A 23,962-nucleotide genomic window follows, 5' to 3' on the forward strand; every position below is an offset into this window, starting at 1 on the left:
TTCGTTCATTTCCCCCCCAAAAATATAGTCCAGCCCACCACATGGTCTGAGGGACAGTGGACTGGCCCACAGCTGAAAAAGGTTGCTGACCCCTGCCTTAACTCATGAAAATTATTGTCAGAGGAAGTGTAACATAATCATAATGCTTTATTTTATATTTTTGTAGACTGCTCAGAGGTTTTCTTACAATCAGGTAGTATATAAATTCTCTTAAATAAATAAATATCTCCAACACAAACAAGAATACTTAAGTCTATTCTCCATATCCAGATCAATGTATCATCTTGACTGGATTCAGTTGCTGCTTTGAACACTGAAAACCTGTTCAAAACACTGCTGTAAATTTTTGTTATATTTTTCATAGCAGAATGCAAGTATAGTAAATAAGTTCTCTTATTGTAAGATTATTCAGTTAAATTAAGTGGCTAATTAAGAAACTTGTGCTTGTGTTTTCTGTAATACAGAACCTTACCTTGAACTCCCTGCCCCCATTGGAAATGTACTTGAAATTAATTCCACAATAAATACAAGATCGGATACATTAAAGTGCCAGGAAGAAGGCATTATCCTGAATGCCACCCTTCATTACTTAACGGATCTCTCTCTTTCAGCATTTTCTCTTGGGGAAAAACTCCACCCACCTGTACCAACACCAGCTTCTACCCAAAAGGAGAAGCAGAATTGATACAAATCCAAAAAGGACAGAAAAACACTGCTGAGGGTTTTGCAAATGCCACTTTTATGAGTTAACTCCGTACTGTTTGCCAGTAAAAACAGGCTTTTCTCCACTGGGGGAAGGCTGCAAATCTGTAAATGGGATCTTAACTTTGCAGCTTTGCAGGGACAAAGCAAGACTGGGCTGCCTTTCCTGCCAGCCGGCCCTTTGTGATCTGACAAAATGGCTGTCTGTGTAGGAAGTCAATGCAGACTGGGCCAGAGGAATAGTGCAGCGTGTCTGTCACTCTTGATTCCATCACAAAGTGTGAGAGATTCTTCACCTTAGGGATGCTTCTGCATTCTACCCTGAAAACCTATTTCAACAGCCCTTTAAACACCCAAACCACCTAAGATTAGAAAAATAACAGCTGAGAGGAGGAAGGCAGTAAGGAAGCCCCACAAGAGAGAGGCCCTCCAGTCTCAAGAGCCCAGCAGGAAGCAAGAATTACCAATAGTTCTATTTCCCCAAAGCTGAGGCATCACAGGAGCAACGGCGGGAAATGGTCCCAGGAGATTCTGTCTGTGTGTGTTTCTATGCTGACAATACCTAGGAGAGCAAGAAAAAGGACACAAATCCCAAGACCCTCATGGAGCTCAAACTAAGGAGCTAAAGGAGGCCCTAAAAAGATACCCAGCCTTTGGGCTGCATCGCCCAATCTCCTGAGGTAGTCCTGGCTGTTCCCTTCAGAGTCATAGAACTGCATAGAACTGACTGGCTACCAATTCATAAAAACCAAAAGTGCTTTTTGTTGGGAAAGGAAAGCTGCTGCTCACCTAAGGGGCTCACTGGCCACTAGCAGAAGCACTGGCAAAGGTGCTCTTTGGGGAGAAATCATAATGGGGAGAGGTTCCCTCTCTTTCGCTTATTTCAACTGTGTCAAGGTGGCTGATCAGAAACAAGGAGACCCAAGACAGGAGGCAGAAACTCTTCAAGAGACACTTCAAACAATGCCAATTAACACATCTGCTTCAGAGGCTGCATTGCCCGATTCCTTTTGAAGAGAGGTGCTACGCTAAATGTTAGCACCTAACTTATGTGCCTCTTTGATCAGAAATTATGCACATTTTGCAGGTATAAAGAAAAACCTAGAATCCAGCCAGCATACAAACTGGCCCTTGCTTTTAGAGCACAGCACTGCAGTTCAGTAGCAGCAGCAGGAAAGGTCTCCTCTGTTCTGCTTATGAAGCGGCAAGAGCTGCTTAGATCACAAGAGATCAAAGTTTTCGAGAGGATGCTGGAGATTATTGCTGTGCCTTTGTTTAAATGACACCCATCTCTTAACAAGGAGCTGTAAATCCTTTGGCTCAGATCTTCAGAGCTCTACAAGTCAGCCAGCTTTACCAGTTACCTTCTACAGCAGGTGTAGGGAAATTCTCTGCATCTGCTCAGGGAATAAGTAGGCTGGGCTGGGAGAGGGCAATGGGCAGGGCCTACATTCAAAGTGGGCAGGGCTAAAGCAGCATTCATAGAATCATAGAGTTGGAAGAGACCACAAGGGCCATCGAGTCCAACCCCCTGCCAAGCAGGAAACACCATCAGAGCACTCCTGACATACGGTTGTCAAGCCTCTGCTTAAAGACCTCCAAAGAAGGAGACTCCACCACACTCCTTGGCAGCAAATTCCACTGTCAAACTTACTGTCAGGAAGTTCTTCCTAATGTTTAGGTGGAATCTTCTTTCTTGTAGTTTGGATCCATTGCTCCGTGTCCGCTTCTCTGGAGCAGCAGAAAGCAACCTTTCTCCCTCCTCTATGTGGCATCCTTTTATATATTTGAACATGGCTATCATATCACCCCTTAACCTCCTCTTCTCCAGGCTAAACATGCCCAGCTCCCTTAGCCGTTCCTCATAAGGCATCGTTTCCAGGCCTTTGACCATTTTGGTTGCCCTCCTCTGGACACGTTCCAGTTTGTCAGTGTCCTCCTTGAACTGTGGTGCCCAGAACTGGACACAGTACTCCAGGTGAGGTCTGACCAGAGCAGAATACAGTGGCACTATTACTTCCCTTGATCTAGATGCTATACTCCTATTGATGCAGCCCAGAATTGCATTGGCTTTTTTAGCTGCTGCGTCACACTGTTGGCTCATGTCAAGTTTGTGGTCAACCAAGACTCCTAGATCCTTTTCACATGTACTGCTCTCAAGCCAGGTGTCACCCATCTTGTATTTGTGCCTCTCATTTTTTTTGCCCAAGTGCAATACTTTACATTTCTCCCTGTTAAAATTCATCTTGTTTGTTTTGGCCCATTGTTACAACACAGTTGCTATTCTCATCACATTTTTATTTATTGTATACATTATTTATATAACTGACTTTTCTTTTTCTTTTTTGTTGTAATTGTATTTTGACTAACCTGTACTTTTATTGCCAAATAAATAAATAAATATGGAAGGAAAACTGAAATCTAAATACAACAAACACTGTAGTATTCTGGTGAGGGAGAACCCACCATTCTATATCTGTCTTTATGGTTTGCAAAAGCTATCCAGACTTCTCAGGCCAATAATTATAAATGATACAAAGTCATTGGTTGCCTTGATCATTGGCCTCAGCCCTGTATACCTGAAGGAGCATCTTCACCCCCACTGTTCAGCTCAGACAGAGGTCCAGCTCCAAGTACCTTCTGGCAGTTCCCTCACTGAGAGAAGTGGAGCTACAGGGAAGCAGGCAGAGGGCCTTCTTGGTAGTGGCGCCCTACCATCAGATGTCAAGGAGATGAGTAACTATATAACCTTTAGAAGACATCTGAAGGCAGTCACGTATAGGGAAGTGTTTTAATGTATAATGTTTTATTATGTTTTTATATATGATGGAAGCCACCCAGAGTGGATGGGGCAACCCAGTTACATGGGTGGGGTACAAATAATAATAATAATAATAATAATAATAATAATAATAATAATAATAATAGTTATAATTACAATACAGTCATAATTACAATTAATAATAATAATAATTACTACTACTACTATTTGCTTGTCATGGGACACACCGACTGACAAGCTGTCAAAGACACCAGAAGCCAAGTGATGTATTTTGCCAAGATTGTTCAAGGTGCCTGTATAGGTGATTGTGTACTGTATTCCTAAATTGCACCCTCCAGTTACCAGAGCTCTGTCATGTGTTCAGCTCTCAAATTACGACTATTTATCATTCTACCAACCAAAAAGGAGGGAATTTACTTTCCATCTCACAGTGGAAAAAACAATGGCCCCCAGTAACTAACACCCCACCCTCTGGGTATTTGTAACACATGCATGTTTTCTCAGAAGTTACGCAGTCCTTGAGAAATATGCCTACCAAAGACTTTGGAAGATCTACTTAAGTTATTTCTGTATTTTTTCTAAAATGCAATTTAGGCAATGCACAAGGATACAACATAGGTCACATTCACACCATCCATTTAAAGCACATGCCCCCCCAATAAACATGGGAACTGTAGTTTACCCCTCCCAGAGCTACAATTCCCAGCACCCTTAAACTATAATTCCCAGGATTCCTCTGGAGAAGCCATGTGCTTTAAATGCATGGTGTGAATGTGACCTCTGTAATGAAAAAATAAACAGTGTTGGTGGCCATCTGGGCTAGTTCATTAGCAGTGGGTCTCACTGCCTTGATGCTCATATCGTGCCTTTAAAAAATGCAGCATTTTTCTCACAGCTCAGCAACAGTCACACAGCCAAATAGCCCGGCCTCCTGACCCACATCTTTGGCATAAACCCAGAGTGGCTAGATCAGCTAATCCTTCCTAATCTCTTTTCTGGAAGAGTCACTTCACTGTGGGCTACCTGTTCAGAAGCCAGGCACAGAAGACACCTCTTGGGCATCCACCCATTATGGGCAAAGAAAGGCAAACACACACACACACACACACACACACAACCCACAAGACACCATTTGAGGAGCAGCCTTTAACTGAGCTCCAGTACTAGAACAATTTAGCACCACAGTCAATATGTGGCAGACTCTTTCATTCTTGCCTTCCATAAGAACTCATTCCTTTTTTAGTGTAACTCCAGCAACTATGTTAAAGAGCACCCAAAAGACTTTAAGAACTTTTGCAGCTTATATTGAGGAGTTGTGATTGCACTGCAAACATGTTATCTGAATCAGGTCTCACCTGCCAAAGATACTGGGCAGAAGAGGCCTGAATGAGGGCATCTTCCTAAACCAGCAGTTTCTGTTGAGAAAGTTCAACTCTGAATTATTCATTTGCTTATTTTGAATTAAACAAGTGGTTTTAAAACAGAGCTGCTTTTCTAAATGAAGATTACACACTTGAGTCCCAGGATTGTTCTGTGGCTGGAGGCAGCTAAACTTTCCACACAGCCCCACAAAGCTCTAAGAGCTCATATCCAGTTGATTAGCTGCAGGAGGAAAAGCAGTGTTACTTAAGCAAACCACAACTACACAGGAACCAAAGAACTTGGCAAAACTGCTGGGGAATACTTACAGTGCTGTACACAGCTGAGACGGTTGGAGTGAAGATTCGATCCTCCAGGGGCTGCTGCACAGGTCCCCGGGGGATTCTGTAAAGCAGCAAATCAAGGAAAACACAAAAGTCTAGAGGAAAGTGTATTTGGCAGGAAAGAAATATGTGAAATCCTTTGCCCATACTAGCATAAAAACAAAAGTTTTTACCAAATGCCAGAAACCACAATGAAAAGGGGCTCACATTCAACACTGCAGCTGGAATAATTTCTACGGCCGAAAACTAGCTTCCCAGAAGATGTGACCAGATACAGTAAAACAAAATCAATAGACCTGAGTAAATGAGAGATCTAAGCTGAGAGTTGTAACAGACGACCCAATTTTTATTTTCAATATAAAATGGCCACCCTCTTTCAGTCACCCAGGAAAACAGCTCGTCAGCTGCAGATCCGTCTGACGGAGGCCAGGCCTGAGTCTCCAACAATGCAGGAAGAAAGAGAGAGAGAGTGGCATTTCACTCTATTAATCCTTTTCCCTACTTAAAAGCAGTTCTGGGAACTAGAATTCACTTCTTAACAGGCTGAGAATTTTGTAGCTTAAAGGAAAGCTGCCTTTGATTGGCTGCCCTAAACTTGCAATTAAAAGAGCTGCAATAATCCAGAATATCCACACTGTAAATAAAGGTGTAGCAAAAAAGGTTTTTTTCTAATGCCACAGAAGGATAACAATAAAAGGTTTGGTAAAATAAAATATATGTGATTCAGCAATTAGAATCCTCTGCAACAGAATTAAGCTCTCTCATAAACTACTAGTTTCCTTCTTAAAGCAGTGTGGTCACTTGCTAAGAGGTTCAGAGGATGAATTTCCGCCAGCTTATAAAGAACTTCCTATCAACACAAGGAGGCTCCCACACTCATTATGAAGAGAAGAATGGTCAGGCAAGAGAGGAAGGAAAAAGCGTGTTGTCCCTAAAATTGCCTCAACTTAAACTGAGCTCCAATTAAAAACCAAAAAAACAGGCAGTGTTTCTCTCCAGAACAGCATGCTTCCATCAGAGTGTGGTTCAAGTACTGGAGAACCAGGGCAGTAAACACCAAATTGCAGATTATCACTCTTTCGAAAAGCACCAAAAGATAATATTACTACTCAAATGCAAGCAGCTAGACCACTCTCCCATAAGGTGCCTGTCCTGTCCTGTTGCTTCTGTGTCTATTCTCCCTTAAATTTTATCAAACCACAAAACCAGAACCTATCCAAGGCATTTGAAAATAACTGACAACAGCAGCAGCTGACCTCACACAACCGGAACTGGGACCTTTGCACTCAGCTAAGAGACAATGCTCGTTTCTACACACCATCCCCAGGAAAAAGAACCTGACAGGGAGGAACTCTGTGGCCTGGAGCTTACTGAGGTGGTGGTAGCTGTACGAACAGTCTGCTACAGTGGAGAGAAACCACACTTACAAACCTTCTAGAAATAGTTAACAAGCGAGGAGTCAAGTTTACCGGAGTGTAAAGAACACATCCTGAAGGATGAAAGCATGGGAGACAATTGCTCACCCTGGTTGCCCACGAACATTCCTGCCACGGCAAACAAACAAACCTTCATGTTGGGATACCACAGGACTTGCTGACTTATGTGGCAATGGACTGAGCTCTGCAAACCTTGTGGGGCTCCCCTCCCACCTCCTGGCATGAGATAAAGTCAGGCCCTCATCATTCCAGAACTATGAACACGCAACATTTCCACAAAAGCTCCACTGCAATTTGAACCTCACCTGGCAAGGGGCCAGAACTTCCCTTCTGCCCCCGCCCCTCCTGCATGCTGGCTTGGACTAATAAAATACACCCCTGAGATCTTGACGGCATGCCAAAATCTGCTCTGGCTTGTTTACACAGCTGCATGCCCCGTCCAGCACCACAGGGCAACAGACAAGAGTGAGGCAGAAGCGTCACCTAGCCATGGCTACTTTGCAGGAGCCCAGCCAACAGAACCCTTCTAAACTCTGCTTGGACATGAGCCTCTACCTGTTTGTGGACAGGAGTCACAAGAAGCTTTAGACAGCAACGTCTGTTACCAAGGGGGAACACTGAGATGCCACCCACACGGAAGGAGGGCAATGTGGCCATTTTTCAGCACAAAACACCTCCCAGCTCTGTTGGGATAGCAACAGCAGTGCCACTCCTTTGTCTCTCCAATTTAGATATCTGAAGTCGCCAAAGAATGTGGAGCCTTAACCCTACACAGTCCAAAATTTAAAGACAAAGCAGGATATAATGATCAAAGAGAAGCAGAGTGAGCGGCAGCCTTTCTGAACCAGGCGCCTTTCAGCTGTTTTAATAAGACCATGCCCATCAGCCCCAGACAGCAAAGATTGAAGCCAACTCACCTCATACACATTGCACTGGCGACCTTCAGGCTGTGAGTTTGGAAGAAATCCGAGAACAGAATCCCAGGCTCACTTCATGAGGTTCTCAAATACAATCCCACACAATGGTGAGTTGGATTAGAAAGTTCCATGCCGGTCCCTAGTAAGGAAGTCCATTTCTGACAGAGCGACCGGTTCACCGGCTGCCTTCTGATCATCAAGAAACAGTAACTGGAGCCGACAAACAAGGCACATGCCTTAAAAATAAGGAGCCCACCATGTGACGTATCACATCACAAAAAGCAGGGCAGTGACAGAGCAGAACACGTGCCCTCTGTATTTTGAAATCCAGGCTACATGATCCTTGCTTAATGTACACTATTTATTAGGAAGTCAAGAAATGGGCTGAACAAAACAGCCTCTTTCCCCTGCGGCCAAGCACTGCTCCTGTTTCGTATTCCCCTTGCATGAACTTGCATTACACCCACATACAGAGCAGCCTCGGCACTGACCAGCTTCCTTCTTTCTCTGCTCCTTGGTGCAATTTCCAAGCTACAAACACTGGCAAGGTTAATAATCAAAGTCGTTCCAACTATGAAGACAAATAACTCACAGTTAAGCTTTGCTTTTTTTTTTAAGGCAGGGAGCGCCTTCACTGAGAAATTCAGAATACATTTAGCAAACTGTCAAAGAAAGTGGAGCTCAGATACATGTTACAATGCAGCAGCAGCTGGAGCTGTTTTTCCAGAGGTTCAGGACCCAGGAGGCCTACAACCAAAGGGAGGTGGGGGGAGGTGGTAGGCTAGCTACACAGACCCGTTGTCAGGTGACCATCCCTGATCTGACCAGGCAGCACAGACTCAAGCAGCTACAATCACCTACTTGGCTGCAGGTCTTTAGAAACATTTCAGCAGTGCCTTGAGACGTAGCAGTGGCACCAGAAAAAGGGGGTGGCAAAGCACTGTCTGGGGGTGTGGGAAGCATGTGGAAAGAGTCTTTCTAGCAACAAGGAGGGGGCAAGCTACCTATCTTCTTCCCCACTGGTGCCACATATGATAGGATGAACCAGCAGAAAAGTGGCTCTCAAAGAGCTATTACAATGTGTGAAGGACACCTCAGGATGCTGCAAAAGCAATATGCCCTTTTTTAAGGATTTTAATGCATTTTCACAAAAGCAGCTTCTAAAACTGGGGTTCATAGCTCATGGTAACTTCCCGGTGTAAGCTGAGAAATGCAATTGCTGGAGCATACCAGACAGGGGGGTGGGTAAACACTTGAGTCAGTGCAGGAAGGAGGACTTCCTGCTTCCCACTAGCAACCGTTCACCTCGCACTAGAAAATATTGGGGCTTACCTACATTAAATAACAGAATTTTAAAAACCTGAGAATATAAACAAATAAACACCAGAGAAGGAACAGATGATACAAACCCTCTTAAATTAAAATGGTTTAACCAGGCACCAGAAACTCAGCAGGGACAGTGGCTGCCTTGACTTCTATTGGGAGGGAGTTACACCGACCTCAGCCCACAATACTGAAGAGATGGCTTCTTGCTGTCATGAGTCATGCTTCTGGTCCATGGGGGACCACTAACAGCATTCTTCCAGAAGATCTCAGTGACCTGGGGTGTATAGGGGAAGGCAGTCCTTAAGGTATTGTGGGCCTAAGTTGCCCAGGGCTTTATATGCTAAAACCAGAACCTCGAACCTGGCCCAGCTACACTTTCAAACAGCACCTCCCCTGCACTGATCCTATGTTACTTCAGATGACGCCTGGGAGAAACATTTTGTCAAAGGATAGGAGAGTTCTTGCTTAAAACAGGCACACACCTGCTTAACAAGGCTTGCTATGCCAGGAATACCACGCTAAATTCACTTCCTGGATTGTGCACAAGAGATTTCATTTCTATACCAGGGAATTCAAAAAGAGATGGCACCTTGCAGAAAGTGAACTGTTTTTCACATAGCAATCATTTCTAGTCATTAAATACCTGCCAGCCATAAAAGATTAAACTACATTCTAGTACTGTTTATTAATTAGATGCAAAGAAAATTAATTATTAAACTGATGGAGGGTGTCATCATTCATGCCCCTGCATTCTTCCACAGGAATATAACAACCTAGTAGATCGGGCCAGCGAACGATCAAGCATCCTATCCCCTACCAGACACCGCAATGGGAAGCCTGCAAGCAAGACCTGAACACAACAGCAACACTCTCCCCACTTGAGATTCTCAGCAAATGGTATTCAGAGACATGCTGCCTGCAAGAGTGGAGGTAAAGCATATCCATTAGGGCTAGTTGCTGACTCACCAGCAATCTGTTACTTGAGGACAAAGAGGAAAGGGACAGTAGCAAAAAATGGGAAAACGCACACGTGGGAACTCAACACACACACACACAAAATTGTTTTGCTATTTAGCAATTCAAACTAATATAATCAGAGTGTCAGGCCACCTTGGCTACACCACCCTAGTACTGCAAAAGCCTACAAGGAGCAGACCTATCAGAATGACTTAGAAGATCCTAGCACTGCTTGTGGAGATATCTGCCATTCAAGTCTGCCAGACTTAAGGCTTGTGATACAAAGGCTCAAAGGAGTGTCACTCCTCAGCTACCATGAAGCACTGGGATGGGGTGGGTTTTATACCCACAAAAATTAAAATGACAGCTTTTCAAGCCCATCATCCATTGTGAAAGGGCAGAAGCACATTGTCCAGTGGAAGTCACTTAAGCCAGCAAGCACCTTGCCTCTGTGGAGAGGATTACTACTGATCAGGGCATAGACCTGGTTATGGTGAGATCAGCCAAATATCTGTTCAGGAGCACCGCTTCCTCTCCAGAAGGATGCAGAAATATGAATGGAATATACCCCTGACTCTTGCTACAACTGTGCAACATTCATTAACAATCAGAGGAGGGAGCAGGGAAGGGAAACTTGGGAGCATTAACAAAAGCTCAGGGCCTGAAAGAACTCTTTGTCTCCCTGGTCAATGCCAGTCTTTTGAATGGCAGAGCACAGAGCAGAAAAAGAATGAGGGAGAAAGGGAGGGGAGGCAGGGAGGGAGACCCACTGGGCCAGCTCTTCAGGGGACATCTCCTCAGCTGCCAGGCAGAAAAGGACTCTTGCATGAGCATCACACGGCCTCCCAAGCAGCCAGAAACGCAGGCATTGTCCACTCACAAGCACAGCTTGATAGAACCAACACATTTTGCTCTTGTTCCGCTAGGGAGCTCACATTCCAGGAACAGAACGCCCTATCCTGCATCAAACCACAAAGTGAAAAGTGAGAAAAGCAAGTGACAGGAAATGTACAATCCTGACCTTTTCTTCATAACCTGGGAACGTTTTCTTCATTTCCTTCTGGAGAGATTTGTGAAAATACATAATGCAAGACTCCAAGAGTTAAGCGCCATTTAGAAGCAAATTGTGGTGTTAACAGAGACTGAGTCTGACCAGAATACTTTAAACAACAAAACATTGAGATCACTGAGTGTCACCACATAAACCCAGTCCTTCTAGCTCAAAGAAATAGCTTCAAAATAAATGTCAAAAGGCAACGTGTAAGTCTAGTTTCTTCTGATTAGCATTCACGCCCAAGGGTACCATTTAAAAAACCAGGTCCCTGCAATTATTTGACTGCATTCCAGAGGCTCTGTTCACAGCCAAGAGAGGCTTAACCCCAGGCCATCCTAAAAAGAGCTTAAGGTTATGAATTCACCCCACAATTTCTCTTCATGACCTCACCACTAACACCTTCAGTTAAGAATGATAATGAAACCTAAAATAATAAGTTCCCCACTGTCCTGGGTCTTAAAATAAAGGAGCATGCTAGGCAAAGCCAGTTACGAATGTGACTGCAGTTCATTTCAAGGCACAGCCTTGTGGCTTCAACAGCAGTTGTAAACATCTATTGGCCACATCTGGACTTCATGCCAAGCTATAGTTTAGTGACCTCCAGGTTCACATGCTCCACTGCTGCTCTTTGTCCAACATGGTTTTTCCCTTCCACTTTTGCTTATGAACTGATGTTGCTCTAGACAGACAAACAAACTCGACTTCATGTTAACTATGGTTTGTTTCAAGCATGCCTCCTCTTGGCCACATGGGGGTGGGAAGAGGATTGGGGAGCATGTGAGCCTCTGGCTCATTCACATGCTCTTGCAACCAGTGTTAGAAACTGAGATATGAAAGGTGGAGCTAAATGGCACCTTAAACCTAGGTTATGGGCACAACAACGGAATTTTTTTAAAGATAAATAATAATACAAAGCTGAAAATGAATGAACTGAAGCTAAAATATTATGTTCATTTTTCACATGGTGTAGTCCTTCCGCTGCCCACCCTCCTAATATTCTTAAGAGGGTCTTTCTCCAGTCTTCAGAGAATAGCTGGAAGTGGGGAGGCAGAAAAAAGGTCCTCCCTTCCTTCCACTCTGCAGTTTTAATCTGAAATCTTAGGTGCAGTCTTAGGTGCAGTCAGAAACTGCTCATGCTAATGAAATTCCTTGTCGCAAAATACGCCTAGGACAATGAGAGTTTCGAACACTGCTTCCAACTTGTAGCTGTCCAGGTGTTCTTGAAATTCAGCTTCCATCATCCCTTATTATTGGCATGCTGACCAGTACAATAACTGGAGGGTGGTGGACTTAGTATAACTCTCAAACATGACCACTGTGCCAGGTTCTAATGGTAACTTTTTGAAGTCCTTCACTTCAGTATTTTTAGCATTATTTATTAGAGTTGTTACCCTCTAATGAGGTTTCAAGGCAAGTCCCAACCTATTTAAAAATACAGCATTAAAAGAAGTTTAGAACAAATTAGTCACAGGAATAGGTTCTTGAAAATCTCTCTCTCTGGTGTCAAAGACCAGATAAAGAGGTGTATCTTCACACATGACAAAAACTACATAATGAAGGAACCAGGCACACCCTGATGGAGAGGGAATTCCATAGCTTAGAGGATGCCACAGAGAATGTGTTCTCTTGGGTTGCTACACCCAAAATGGATGTGGATGGGGGAACTACAAAGAAAGTCCCCTCTGCTGATCTTAACACTTGGGAGAGTGAATGCAGAGAATGCATCAGAGCTAAGGCATGAAGTGGTAACTGTGAGATCTGTTGGTTGAAGTTGTAAGACATGCTCTTGGTTGATCAATGCCTCACACCAAAGGCTTGCATCAAGCTGGACTGTATGTTATTTGGGTAAACACAGCCTTCCAATCAATGCTTTCCAAATACCTCATTTTCTAATTTTGCAAACTGTACCCAAGTCCTGTATCGTGCTGCTTCTGTACTCCTCCTCAGAGTAGAAAACGAAATTCCAAAAAACTCCCATTTTCTACCAAAAAAATAAAAATAAAAAGTAAAGCTGAGCACAAGGGAATGATGTTGTTTTTAGGTGCAAGTCCAGTCTCCTACCCTTCACACTGCCAATACTACCCTGACCCTAAGATTCAGATTACAGTTTAAATCCCACTTCGCCCTCACCTTATTAGAAATTCACCAGGCATTAGGCTGTTTTGCAACTGTTGTGGGTCCAATTGCGACCACATGGAGATCTCTGGACCCCAGGTTGGCGACTGACATCTCCATCTGGCTTACCCCTCCAGCTTTCTTAAGTAGGTAAGGAGAAGAGCTTATTCACTGAAATTTATATCCCATCCTTTTTTCCAGTAAGCACATGGTTCACCTCCCCCCCCCCATTAATCCCTACAATGACCCTGTGAGGTAGGTTAAGAGGCTGTGACTGGCCCAAGGTCATCCAGTGAGCTTCTTGACTGAGTGGGGATTTGAACCCTGATCTCCCAGGTCCTAGTCTGACACTGCTACACCCCACTGGTTTCCTAGAGTACTTCTGCTATTGGGCAGGTAGGTAAATAAATATGGGGAAAGCAAAATGTCACTCAGAGAAGGATCTGAACTATTTTCCTTGAAGCTTGAATTTTATTCCGGATTGGTTTATACTGTATCCTGCTTTAATGTGTTGTAAACTGCTTTGAGGTTTTTTCTTTAAAATATAAAGCGGTACGGAAATGAAATGAATAACAACAAATATAAAAATAAGCACCACTAGGGGGAAAATGGCACCTAGACATTCCGTTTTGGCAACTGCAACTTAGAGTTAAGGTGCCATTTGCCAATTAGCTTATATATCTGAGTTTCTAACACTGGTCCAGGAAATTACTTTACATTCAACCAAATGTTTGAGTACCAACTGAAACCGAACAGGCACTGAGCACCTTGATATTTAGGGAGCTACTATAGACATCTTTGCTTAAGAAGGCTTTCCCTGAAGTGTGGCACAGCCATTTTATAGAACAGTAATTGTCCAACTGTAGAAACAGCTTTACTGTTTTTAGTTTGCATCGGTCTCTTTTGTATTTCATCTTGTTTTATCTTACTGTACACTGCTTTGGTAGCATATGGCTGTGAAGTTTTTTTTATAAATCTAAATAGCAATAGTAGTAATAATAATGAGAAAAAATGTCTGAAGATGATAAGATTATGCTCAAAATGCACCTCAGATATTTAGTGCTACAGCAAAAGAGGCCTTCTCCAACCCTGCTTTTCTTTCCAAATAAGTCATTAATACAGATCCATGGGAAGAACATGTAAGCTCAAATGGATCATGCCCAGAAGGAAATGATTTAGCAATGCAGCCGCTGTTTACAGGATCAGTTTCTCAAAGCTGCAGTCTGAGCCTAAGCTTCATGCTAACAGAGCAGTTGCTTATTTGGGAATGCAAAACCTGGGCTCTCCCAAACATACAAAAACCACCTCAAATTGAAGAATTTAATTCTCATTTCAGGACTCAGAAAGAATACTCCCTCTCTAGCCATGAGGTCTTCCCAATAAGTGAGCAGGGAGAGAAAGATACAACTCTTATTCTCAAAGGCATATATCTGCAATATGGCTGAACTTCCAGTAGTGCTCCAGCCTGCTGGCAAATGCAGAAGCACTGCAAAAGAAAAGAAAAAATGACATCAAAAATCCTCAGCCACTAAATCAGGAGACCAAGCAAATGGTCTCTGGAACTCTGTGACAATGTATCTTTGATTTCTGCCCAAGCCAGATGGTCACAGAATTACTGATGCTTTCCAGATCAGAGTCTATCCCCACAATCAGACCAAAGCCAATACAAGGCATGAGAGCGAGTCCATCAAAAACCCCCAAAGCAACTAGAATGTCTGTGATGGTGCTGAAGGCAACCATGCTGCAACTGATATGTTGAGCATGGGGATGGGATGTTGAGGGGATGTGAGCAAGTGGCGATAACTTCCATCTCGCAGTGTTCTTGCCATTTTTCTTCAGGTGAAGTTTTCTTCAGAGTTGCTCTGCTGCTCACTTTCAGCATAAGAACATTAAGGACAGCCATGCAGCTGGGTCAAGCCAAACAGGGCCCTCCTGGTCCAGTCTCCTGTTCTCAAGAGTGGCTAACCAGGTGCCCCAAAGGGAAGGCCACAAGCAGGGCCTGAGCACAACAGCAGCAACCTCCCCACTTGTGATTCCTAGCAATTGGAATTCAGGGGCCTACTGCTTCCGACAGTGGAAGGAGAACATAGACATTGTGGCTAGTAGCCACTGCTAGCATCTAGCAGAGAGAAAGCATGGGGAAACCACATTCAGCATCATCAGTTAAGAATATGAAAAACAGGAATCCCCAAGCTACAGCTGAAGGTGTGTGAACAGATGACGAAAAAAATACATGTGGACTGCCACTCTCCTAGTAAATAATTCTTGGGGGCCACAATAGGTGATAGGGAAACAGGAAGTGACTTCGACAGGTGGACCCATAACTAGTGTCCCCTTACAGCTGAGGAATCAGTGATATACTACTACATTCTTTCTCCAATTCTCATTCGCTCTTGCACAGACATTAAGCTATAATGGAAGACTGAAAGGTAACACAACTCCTGCAGATCTGTACTTTTTTATTACAACTAGATGTTTCCTGACCAACCAAGCTAGAACTATCCCTTGAAGAGTTAAACTAACACACCATTTTGCTTTGGAATGAAGGTATTCACATCAGACAAGACTATGTTTGCGTAGCAGTGAGGAAGAACTTCACAACACAACCACAAGGAACTGCAGGACAAAAAACAACAACCCTGTGTGGTTTCACTGCTCCAATTATGGGTATTTAAGGTCCCTTATGAGTCTGACAAACTAATGTATCAGGGTGTTTTTTTCAAAGGAACTCACAGGAACTCAGTTCCAGCACCTCTCAGGTGGGAGCCATTGCTATTCTAAAAGAACAAGGGAGGTGTTCATGCTGAATTCCAGCACCTCTTTTTCTAGAAAAATAGCACTGTATGAAGGAGATCAGGGCCAAGAGGAAGTCAGGCGACAAAATGTGCAAGAAGAAAAGAACTTCCAGAGGGTTTGCTTCATAAGCTTTGCAGGGCACAAGTTCCTTTCATTAACGCTACCAAGGCAGTTATAGCAAGACGTAGGGCGGCACACCCACCCACTAGTAGCAAAGCAGAAAGTGCATATGTTACATGCTTAGAACCTAAACCATCCTTTGGGTTTGAAACTATCACAAAACGTAACTTGGAGCTATGCCTCAACTGAGTCTCTGTACCTGTTAACTAACTGTTGCTGCCTAAGGTCCATCAGGTATCATTTTGCATGCACTCAGCAGGCTCTAAACACAAAGATTTAAATGGAATCCAAAAGCTCAAAGGGGGTAACCTTTGAATTGCCTGGAAGGAACAGGAGGAGATAACATTAGGAGCAGATTCTTTTACCTGATACACAAGTTCAATGCACATCAAAAGGCTCTTAAAGGTCACATCTCATGTAAGTTTTCAAAGCTCACCTGTCCTGCAGGACATTTATTTTCCCAATATCCAACAACCCCAATGCAGGGCTGGGCAACTGTTTTTACACTGGGGATTAAAGATGAGGCTTGTGCCAGGGGCCACTAGCTTCTTTCTTTTTCCAGGTCCTTCATTTTTATATATGGATTATCTGCTTCTAAAGCTTCTAAAGCAGAGAAGCATTCCAAATGTCATTGGATTCTAACTCCAAGTAGCTCCAGCGACCAGCATTTTAACCATCAGAGATGATGGGAGTTGTAGTCTATCAACATCTAGAGGGCACAATGTTGGTCCTGAGCTGTTTAAGGCTTTATAGGTGAAAACCAGCACTTTGAATTGGGCCTGGAACAATTGGGCCCGAAAACTAACTGGCAGCCAGTGCAGTCGGATCAGGATTTGTGTTACATGCTCAAACTGTCTTGCCCTGATAAGGTACCTGGCCACTGAATTCTGCATAAGCTGACTTTTTTGAACTGTCTTCAGCGATAGCCCCATGTATAACTTGTTGCAGTAATTTAACCTAGAGGTTAACAGCGCACTCACAATAGAGCAAAGACTCTAATATTTGTTTTTTTGTTCACAAGTCAATTCACATCAACTCAAATCAGCCTCTTTCAACGTTAAGGCAGAAACCTCAGAAGCTCTGAAGTGATACATAACCTTATTACCAAATGGCACTTTAACTCTAGGTTGCAGTTGCCACAACAGAATGCCTAAGCGCCATTCCCCACCCTCAGTGGTGCTTATTATTATATTTTTTATTGTTATGATAGTAATTATTATTCATTGCATTTCTACACCACTTTATATTTTAAAGGAAAAAAATCTCAATGCACTTTACAACACATTAAAACATCAAATAAAAAAATCCAAAATAAAAGAAAATATTCAAGGAAAATAGTTCAGATCCCTCTCTAAGTGACATTTTGCTTTCCCCATATTTATTTACCTACTTAATTTATACACCTGCCCATAGCAGAAGTACTCTAGGAAGCCAGTGCAGTGTAGCAATTAAGAGTGTCGGACTAGGACCTGGGAGATCAGAGTTCAAATCCCCATTCAGTCATGAAGCTCACTGGGTGACCTTGGGCCAGTCACAGCCTCTTAGCCTACCTCACTGGGTCGTTGCAGGGATTAACTGAGGAAGTGGGGGGGGTGAGTCATGTACTCCTTAGAAGAAAAGATGGTTTAAAAATGTTGTAAATAAGCTCTTCTGCTTACCTGCTTAGGAAAGGTGGGGGCAGGGCAGTCCCATGGAGATTGTCAGTCACCAACCTGGCATCCAGAGATCTTGCACAAGGTTGCATTGGACCCACACTAAGTCGCAAAATGCACCTGGCACCCAGCGAATTTCTAGCACTTGACTCTAGGCTTTCAGGCAGGGAATCTTTTTCAATCCTACCTGGAGATGCCACTGGGGATTGAACCAGGGGCCTTCTGCATGCAAAGCAGATGCTCTACCGCTGAGCTGAGGCCCGTCCCCAAACTGAGCTACTTTATATATGTAATATTTTAGCAGCTCCCTCTTACAATATATATCCTGTTCTTAAAGGTTCAACTATACTTTGCCACACAAAGCACTACTGCATTTCCAAAAGGTTTCTTTACACAAACCTGCCACCTCTTTAAATGACCAGAAAAGCACCCGGTCTCCTTTTCTTTCAATGACAGTATGCATGGATGGAGGGCACAGCTGAGCTAAGGGTTAAAAATTACTACAAGTGAAAGCATTTTCCAGCAAAGAATAGGGCCAGCTTCCCCAGTCACACTAAGCTGACATTCACAGACGTTGGAAAATTAAAATGCACTTTTAATTCTTTACTCACTACAAGAAAATAGTGGTTTTGGAAAGTTTTGTGTGTTCATGCTTCATCCCTAGAGCCAGGAAAGCAGAAGCTAACTACCATAGCTATTGGGCATAAAGGTGTTGCATTCCAGCCACAAAGTGCGCTCAGAAAATCCAGTAGAAATTGGACAAAAACAAACCCAGCATACACTTCAATTGCTTGAGGCAGGCCAAAACTCCCACTGTAATCCTTGGCAAGGCACTCAAAACTAAGAAACTTGCCCTGATTTAACTCAAAGCAGCAACACTTAAGGCAAGTGCTACTCTATGTGGTCTTTTAAAGAAGTTCCCACATACTGTATTGCAATTTGTCCAGTAATACCAGAGAACTGGTAAAACTATATATGTACCACACAAGAATCTGAAGAACTCCGTGAATTAAAATTAAATTGACAATCAGCACCATACTCAGTAAAAATCCAGTTAAGCAAGCCAACAGAATTACAGGTTTTAATAAGGTCTGACGTGCCTACCTCAACCAGCAGTAGATAAGCCAGAAAGGGAAGTAAGTTCTAGGTAAATATCTCACAGCTGTTACAGTCTGTCCCTACAATAAAGAGAAAATCTGCTTTTGTTATGAACCATCAGCTGACCTTGCTGACAAAGCAAAACCAGCACTTCTGGACACCATCCACAGGCATTAATCCAGAGGATGAGGTTTTCTCCAATTCATCAAATATTTTGATATTCCCAGAGATCTAATTTCACTGGTCTACAAAAAAACCCTTCCCTTTAACACATGCATACAAATCCTTCTATGCAGAGGCTAATATGCTGTTTCTATTGCACACCCATTTCTCATTTATATACCTTCCTTTCTAATACACACACTTTTCAACTGATTCCTGCAATATTTACCTCATAAGACTCCTGTCCTAGCAGCAAATATTAAACACATTTTATGTTAAGAATGCTCTTTCCTAAGGGTCGCCATTTCAATAGACATATTTTATATAAACTTATCAACTCCACCAACCCACCAAAACTAGATTTTACAGAGGACAATAAATAAATAAATATCCTAGCTTCACATTCATAATCAAAGAACAAAACTGAAAAATCTGCTCATAGTTTACATCAAACGAATTCTTATTTAAAAACAAACAAGCAGACTTTTAACCCAATCCCATGCATGCCTACACTCAGAAGTACGTACCACTAAATTCCATAGGACTGTGGTCTTAATCTCAGCATAAGCACACTTGGGGAACAACATTTACAGTTGCACTTTTTTGGCAAGTGCAAAGAATAACAAACTCTCTGCAAATAAAGAAGGAGACCCTGAAGTATGTGTCCCTTCTTCCGCATTAAAAAGGAGTATCACAGCACACACACAGAGGCACCAGGCCCAACTCCTGGCAGGTGGGATTCCCTTTCCACCCACCCACCATCCATCACCTCCCCTTCCTGTTGTAAAACACACAGACATGTACACTGGTCTCCCTCAAAAACAAAGCAAGGATACTTTCCCCTCCAAGCCAACCCTCTTGGGTCCTCTTCTGGAGGAAGAGCCATGCCCAAAACTCGCCTCCTCTCTAGGCAAGAGAGCCCTTCCTTTCCTTACAAAGTGAAAGAGAAACTGTAGTACAGCTGCCTTAGTCCTGTATGACATCAACATTTGTTTTTCCTGTTTTGTTTGAACATAAAAAATGCTGGCCCTTTCACTGAGAGGCTCAGCCAGGCAAGAGTGTGTGGGAGAGGACCCTCCTTTCTAGCAGAGAAATAAAGAGGGTGGGCATGTGTAATATCATCCCCCACCACCCATATTTCATATGCTGAGGGGCCTCCGGTAGAGAAGAGGTTGGTCCTCTTGCCTACACAAGTTTGGGTCCTGCTCCTTCCCCCAGTTCACCTCTGAGGTACACACAACACATTCATCCTGAAACTGTCTGATGGACAGCTCCATCCTCCCCACCTACCCCTGACACACACAAAAACCACTCCATGCTGCCTCCATCCTTAAGGGAAGAGATCTGACCTCCCCACACCTTATTCTAATCTCCTTCCCCCTACATTCTCTCTAGGGCCCCCTTTTCTTTCCCCTGCACGCTCATCCATCTTTAGAAGCAGCTCCTTGACTTCCTCTTAGAGGAGATGCTCCTGTTCCTTTTTTCCTTCCATCTTCACGAAATAAGTTCAAGCTCTCCATATATGAAACATACACACACACCCAGGCTACACCCGTTCCTCGCTTCCAAGTCCCTAAATCCACACATTCCCCCACAGAAGGCAAAGTCCTCCTGGCTACACACGGGTTCCTCAAAAGATGACACACCTACCCCTTTTTGTCCCCTCATAAATCCACACATTCCCAGAGAGAGGACACCATACATTCAGACGATCCTCCAGACAAGTGGACCCGTTTTTACATGACTGACACACAGATATTCCCCCCTCCTAAGTCCACACGTGCCTCCTGGCTACACGCGTGCCCCTCATTGGGGGGGGGGAGGGAGGATGGACGGGTGGATGGAGAAGCGATGCATGCCCCTCCATGGGTGCCAAAGGATACTGCTGGGGCGGCTGTGTCTGGAGAGCCCTGATGCTGGCGGGGTGAGGAGGCGCCGTCGCCGCTCCTACAGCCGGTGCAGCAGCGGCAGCGGCGGCAGCAGCAGGGGACGGCGGCGGTGGCGGCGGCCCGGTTGCTGCCGCTGCTGCTGGAGGCGGCGGCGGGGCAGGAGCAGCAGCGGGAGGCGGCGGCCCTCCGGGCCCTACCCCTCCACCAGAGGGGGTCCCCGTGGTCGTGGCCGCTCCCGCCGCCGCCGCCACCGCCGCCGCGCCGGGCTTGAGGGCCGCCTTCTGCGGTAAGCTCATGGCCAAGCGGAGCCACCACCAGGCCGGCGGCGGCGGGGCGGCCGCCGCCGCTGCCTGAGGGGGCGGGGAGCGGCGGGGCGGCGGCGGCGGCGGCGGGGGCAGCCCGGCGGGCCAGCACCCCCGGCCGGTCTCCGTGACAACGCGGCCGGCCTGCTCCCTCCGCCGCCGCCTCCCTCAAGTGCTGCCGCGCCGCTGCCGCCGCCGCCTCCCGCCGCCGCTACTCTTCTTCGCCCGGCCGGCTCCTGCGGCTGCTTGCCTGCCTGCTCGGCTGGCGAAGGGTCGGGCGGGGGCCGCTCAGGCCGCGCCGCCGCTCATAGGGCCGCCGCCCTCGGCGGGTTTCGGTGCCCCTGGCCCCGGCGGTGCGGCTCCCGGGCGTCGGGCGAGTGTCGGGCGGGCGATGCCGGCGGATTCTCCTCACGGACGGAGCGGAGCATCCAACATGGCGCTGGCGGCCGCCTCCAGCAGTCCGGCAGGACGACGACGGGCGACGAAGGAGGGCGCTCGGCTGCTCGGCAAGCTCCGGAAGCGCTCGGCTCCTCCGGCTGCCACAGCAGCGTCGCGGGTCGCGGGTCGCGCCGGGGTGGGGGGGGGAGGGGGAGGCGCCCGCGCGCTGTAGGCTTCCGAGCTCGGGTATCTTCGGGAAAGCCGACTCCGGCCGCTCTGTTCGTACCTCGCTCGCCCGCTCGTGCCGAGCCACTTCGGCTGCTCGGGAAGGTTCGGAAAGCCGGCGCTCCTCGCCAGCGTCTCTGCTTCGGAGTAGTTCATCCCCCGGTGGTACCCTAAAGGCAGCACTTTAGGGGAGGTCTAGACTCCCGCCCATGCAGCAGAGCTGCATTTTAATATTATATTATATTATATTATATTATATTATTATAATTTTTTGCTGCTGCTGCTACTATTATTATTACAGACCCGCCAAGTGTCCCTAATTTCCATGGGCAGTAGTTGATTTACAGAAGCCATCCTGGTTTCTGATTTAATCCTGGAACATCCTGCTTTGCCTTAAGTGAGGCATCCCTATTTTCATCAGATAAATGAGTTATACAGTGGTACCTCAGGTTACATATGCTTCAGGTTACAGACTCCGCTAACCCAGAAATAGTGCTTCAGGTTAAGAACTCTGCTTCAGAATGAGAACAGAAATTGTGCTCCGGCGGCGCAGCGGCAGGCCCCATTAGCTAAAGTGGTGCTTCAGGTTAAGAACAGTTTCAGGTTAAGAACGAATTAAGTATTTAACCTGAGTTACCACTGTACAACCCCTAGCCAAGGAGATAAGTAACTATACATCCTCTAGAAGACATCTGAAGGAAGCCCTGTATATGTAGAATCGCAGAACTGTAGAACTGGAAGCGACTGTGAGGGTCATCTGGTCCAAACCCCTGCAATGGAGGAATCTTTCTTTTTTTAAAAAAATATATATTTATTGAAATTTTCCAATCAAAAGAAAGTTACAGATTAAAAAAGAGAAAAAGAAAAAGAAAAAAATACAAAAAAAAATACAAAATACACGAAAGAATAACGAACAGTTAAAAACAGATCAATCTTTTCGTATCTTATATTTCAATTACTTGTTTCCTGACCTCCTCGCACCTCCCTTTTTTGTGTTCCAATTCACATAGTTAATTCAGCAAATCCTTTCCCTCTTTGTTTTTATCTTAATTCTATATCTTAACATATTATAACTTTATATTTTCATCTAGTTATCAGTCCATTTTTACATATTCTTTTTAACCTTATTGCTAAAGCCACTTCATTTCAATCCAGCATCATTTTAGCATTCATTAATTTTACAATGTTTCTGCAAATAGTCTTTAAACTTCTTCCAATCTTCTTCCACCAACTCTTCTCCCTGGTCTCGGATTCTGCCAGTCATTTCCGCCAGTTCCATATAGTCTATCACTTTCATCTGCCATTCTTCCAAGGTGGGTAGATCTTGTGTCTTCCAATACTTTGCGATGAGAATTCTTGCTGCTGCTGTTGCATACATAAAAAAAGTTCTGTCCTTCTTTGGCACCAATTGGCCGACCATGCCCAGGAGAAAGGCCTCTGGTCTTCAGGAAGGTATATTTAAATACCTTTTTCATTTCATTATATATCATCTCCCAGAAAGCCTTAATCCTTGGGCACGTCCACCAAAGGTGAAAGAATGTGCCTTCATTTCCTTTACATTTCCAACACTTATTATCGGGCAAATGATATATTTTTGCATGCTTGACTGGTGTCATGTACCACCTGTATATCATTTTCATAATATTCTCTCTTAAGGCATTACAATGGAGGAATCTTTCACCCAATGTGGAGCTTGAACCCACAGCCCTGAAATCAACAGTCAGATTTTTTTTTTAATGTTTAATGTTTTATTCTGTTTTTATATATGTTGGAAGCTGCCTGGAGTGCCTGGGGAAACCCAGTCAGATAGGTGGGCTATAAATAATAAAATGATGATAATGGAATATTTTGATCAGATAAATATTGGAGGTTATGTTATTACTGCCAGTTTCTTATCCAGCCTTCATGCTAAGGTCCCAGAGCAGGTGACAACAATTAAAACAACACTGCACGACATTTAAAAACCATTTCAAACAATTTAAAAACTACAAAAATAAGGTGAATCCAATTAAGACAGAGCAGTGACCCATCTACCTTGCCAATAAAGGTCCGTATAGTAAAAGCTATGGTTTTCCCAGTAGCGATGTATGGAAGTGAGAGCTGGACCATAAAGAAGGCTGATCGCCGAAGAATTGATGCTTTTGAGTTATGTTGCTGGAGGAGACTCTTGAGAGTCCCATGGACTGCAAGAAGATCAAACCTCTCCATTCTGAAGGAAATCAGCCCTGCGTGCTCACTGGAAGGACAGATCGTGAAGCTGAGGCTCCAGTACTTTGGCCACCTCATGAGAAGAGAAGACTCCCTGGAAAAGACCCTGATGTTCCGAAAGATGGAGGGCACAAGGAGAA

At 44.6% G+C, this 23,962-nt stretch overlaps 1 protein-coding gene across 25 annotated transcripts in view; it reads right to left on the bottom strand.

Annotated features, from left to right (window-relative positions):
* The window catches only part of EIF4G3 (eukaryotic translation initiation factor 4 gamma 3), a 74,872-nt gene extending 53,941 nt beyond the window's left edge, over positions 1 to 20,931 (bottom strand). For 9 of the 25 annotated variants that reach the window (XM_053401167.1, XM_053401160.1, XM_053401153.1 and 6 more), the window contains exons 1-2: positions 20,704 to 20,929; positions 5,173 to 5,248 (exon numbers count right to left, since the gene is read on the bottom strand). Coding sequence is in view for 3 of the 25 variants with exons in the window: in XM_053401174.1 (XP_053257149.1) it covers positions 5,173 to 5,248; positions 7,541 to 7,551 (87 nt within the window). In the remaining 22 variants the exon portion in view is untranslated. Of the gene's footprint in view, positions 1 to 5,172; positions 5,267 to 7,540; positions 7,729 to 20,703 lie in introns of those variants that run through there. The other 16 variants (XM_053401169.1, XM_053401164.1, XM_053401168.1 and 13 more) reach the window with 6 other exon arrangements.
* Between the last annotated feature and the right edge of the window lie 3,031 nt (positions 20,932 to 23,962).

The sequence above is a fragment of the Podarcis raffonei genome, chromosome 8 (assembly GCF_027172205.1).
Source record: "Podarcis raffonei isolate rPodRaf1 chromosome 8, rPodRaf1.pri, whole genome shotgun sequence".
In the NCBI taxonomy this organism is placed as follows: Eukaryota; Metazoa; Chordata; class Lepidosauria; order Squamata; family Lacertidae; genus Podarcis; species Podarcis raffonei.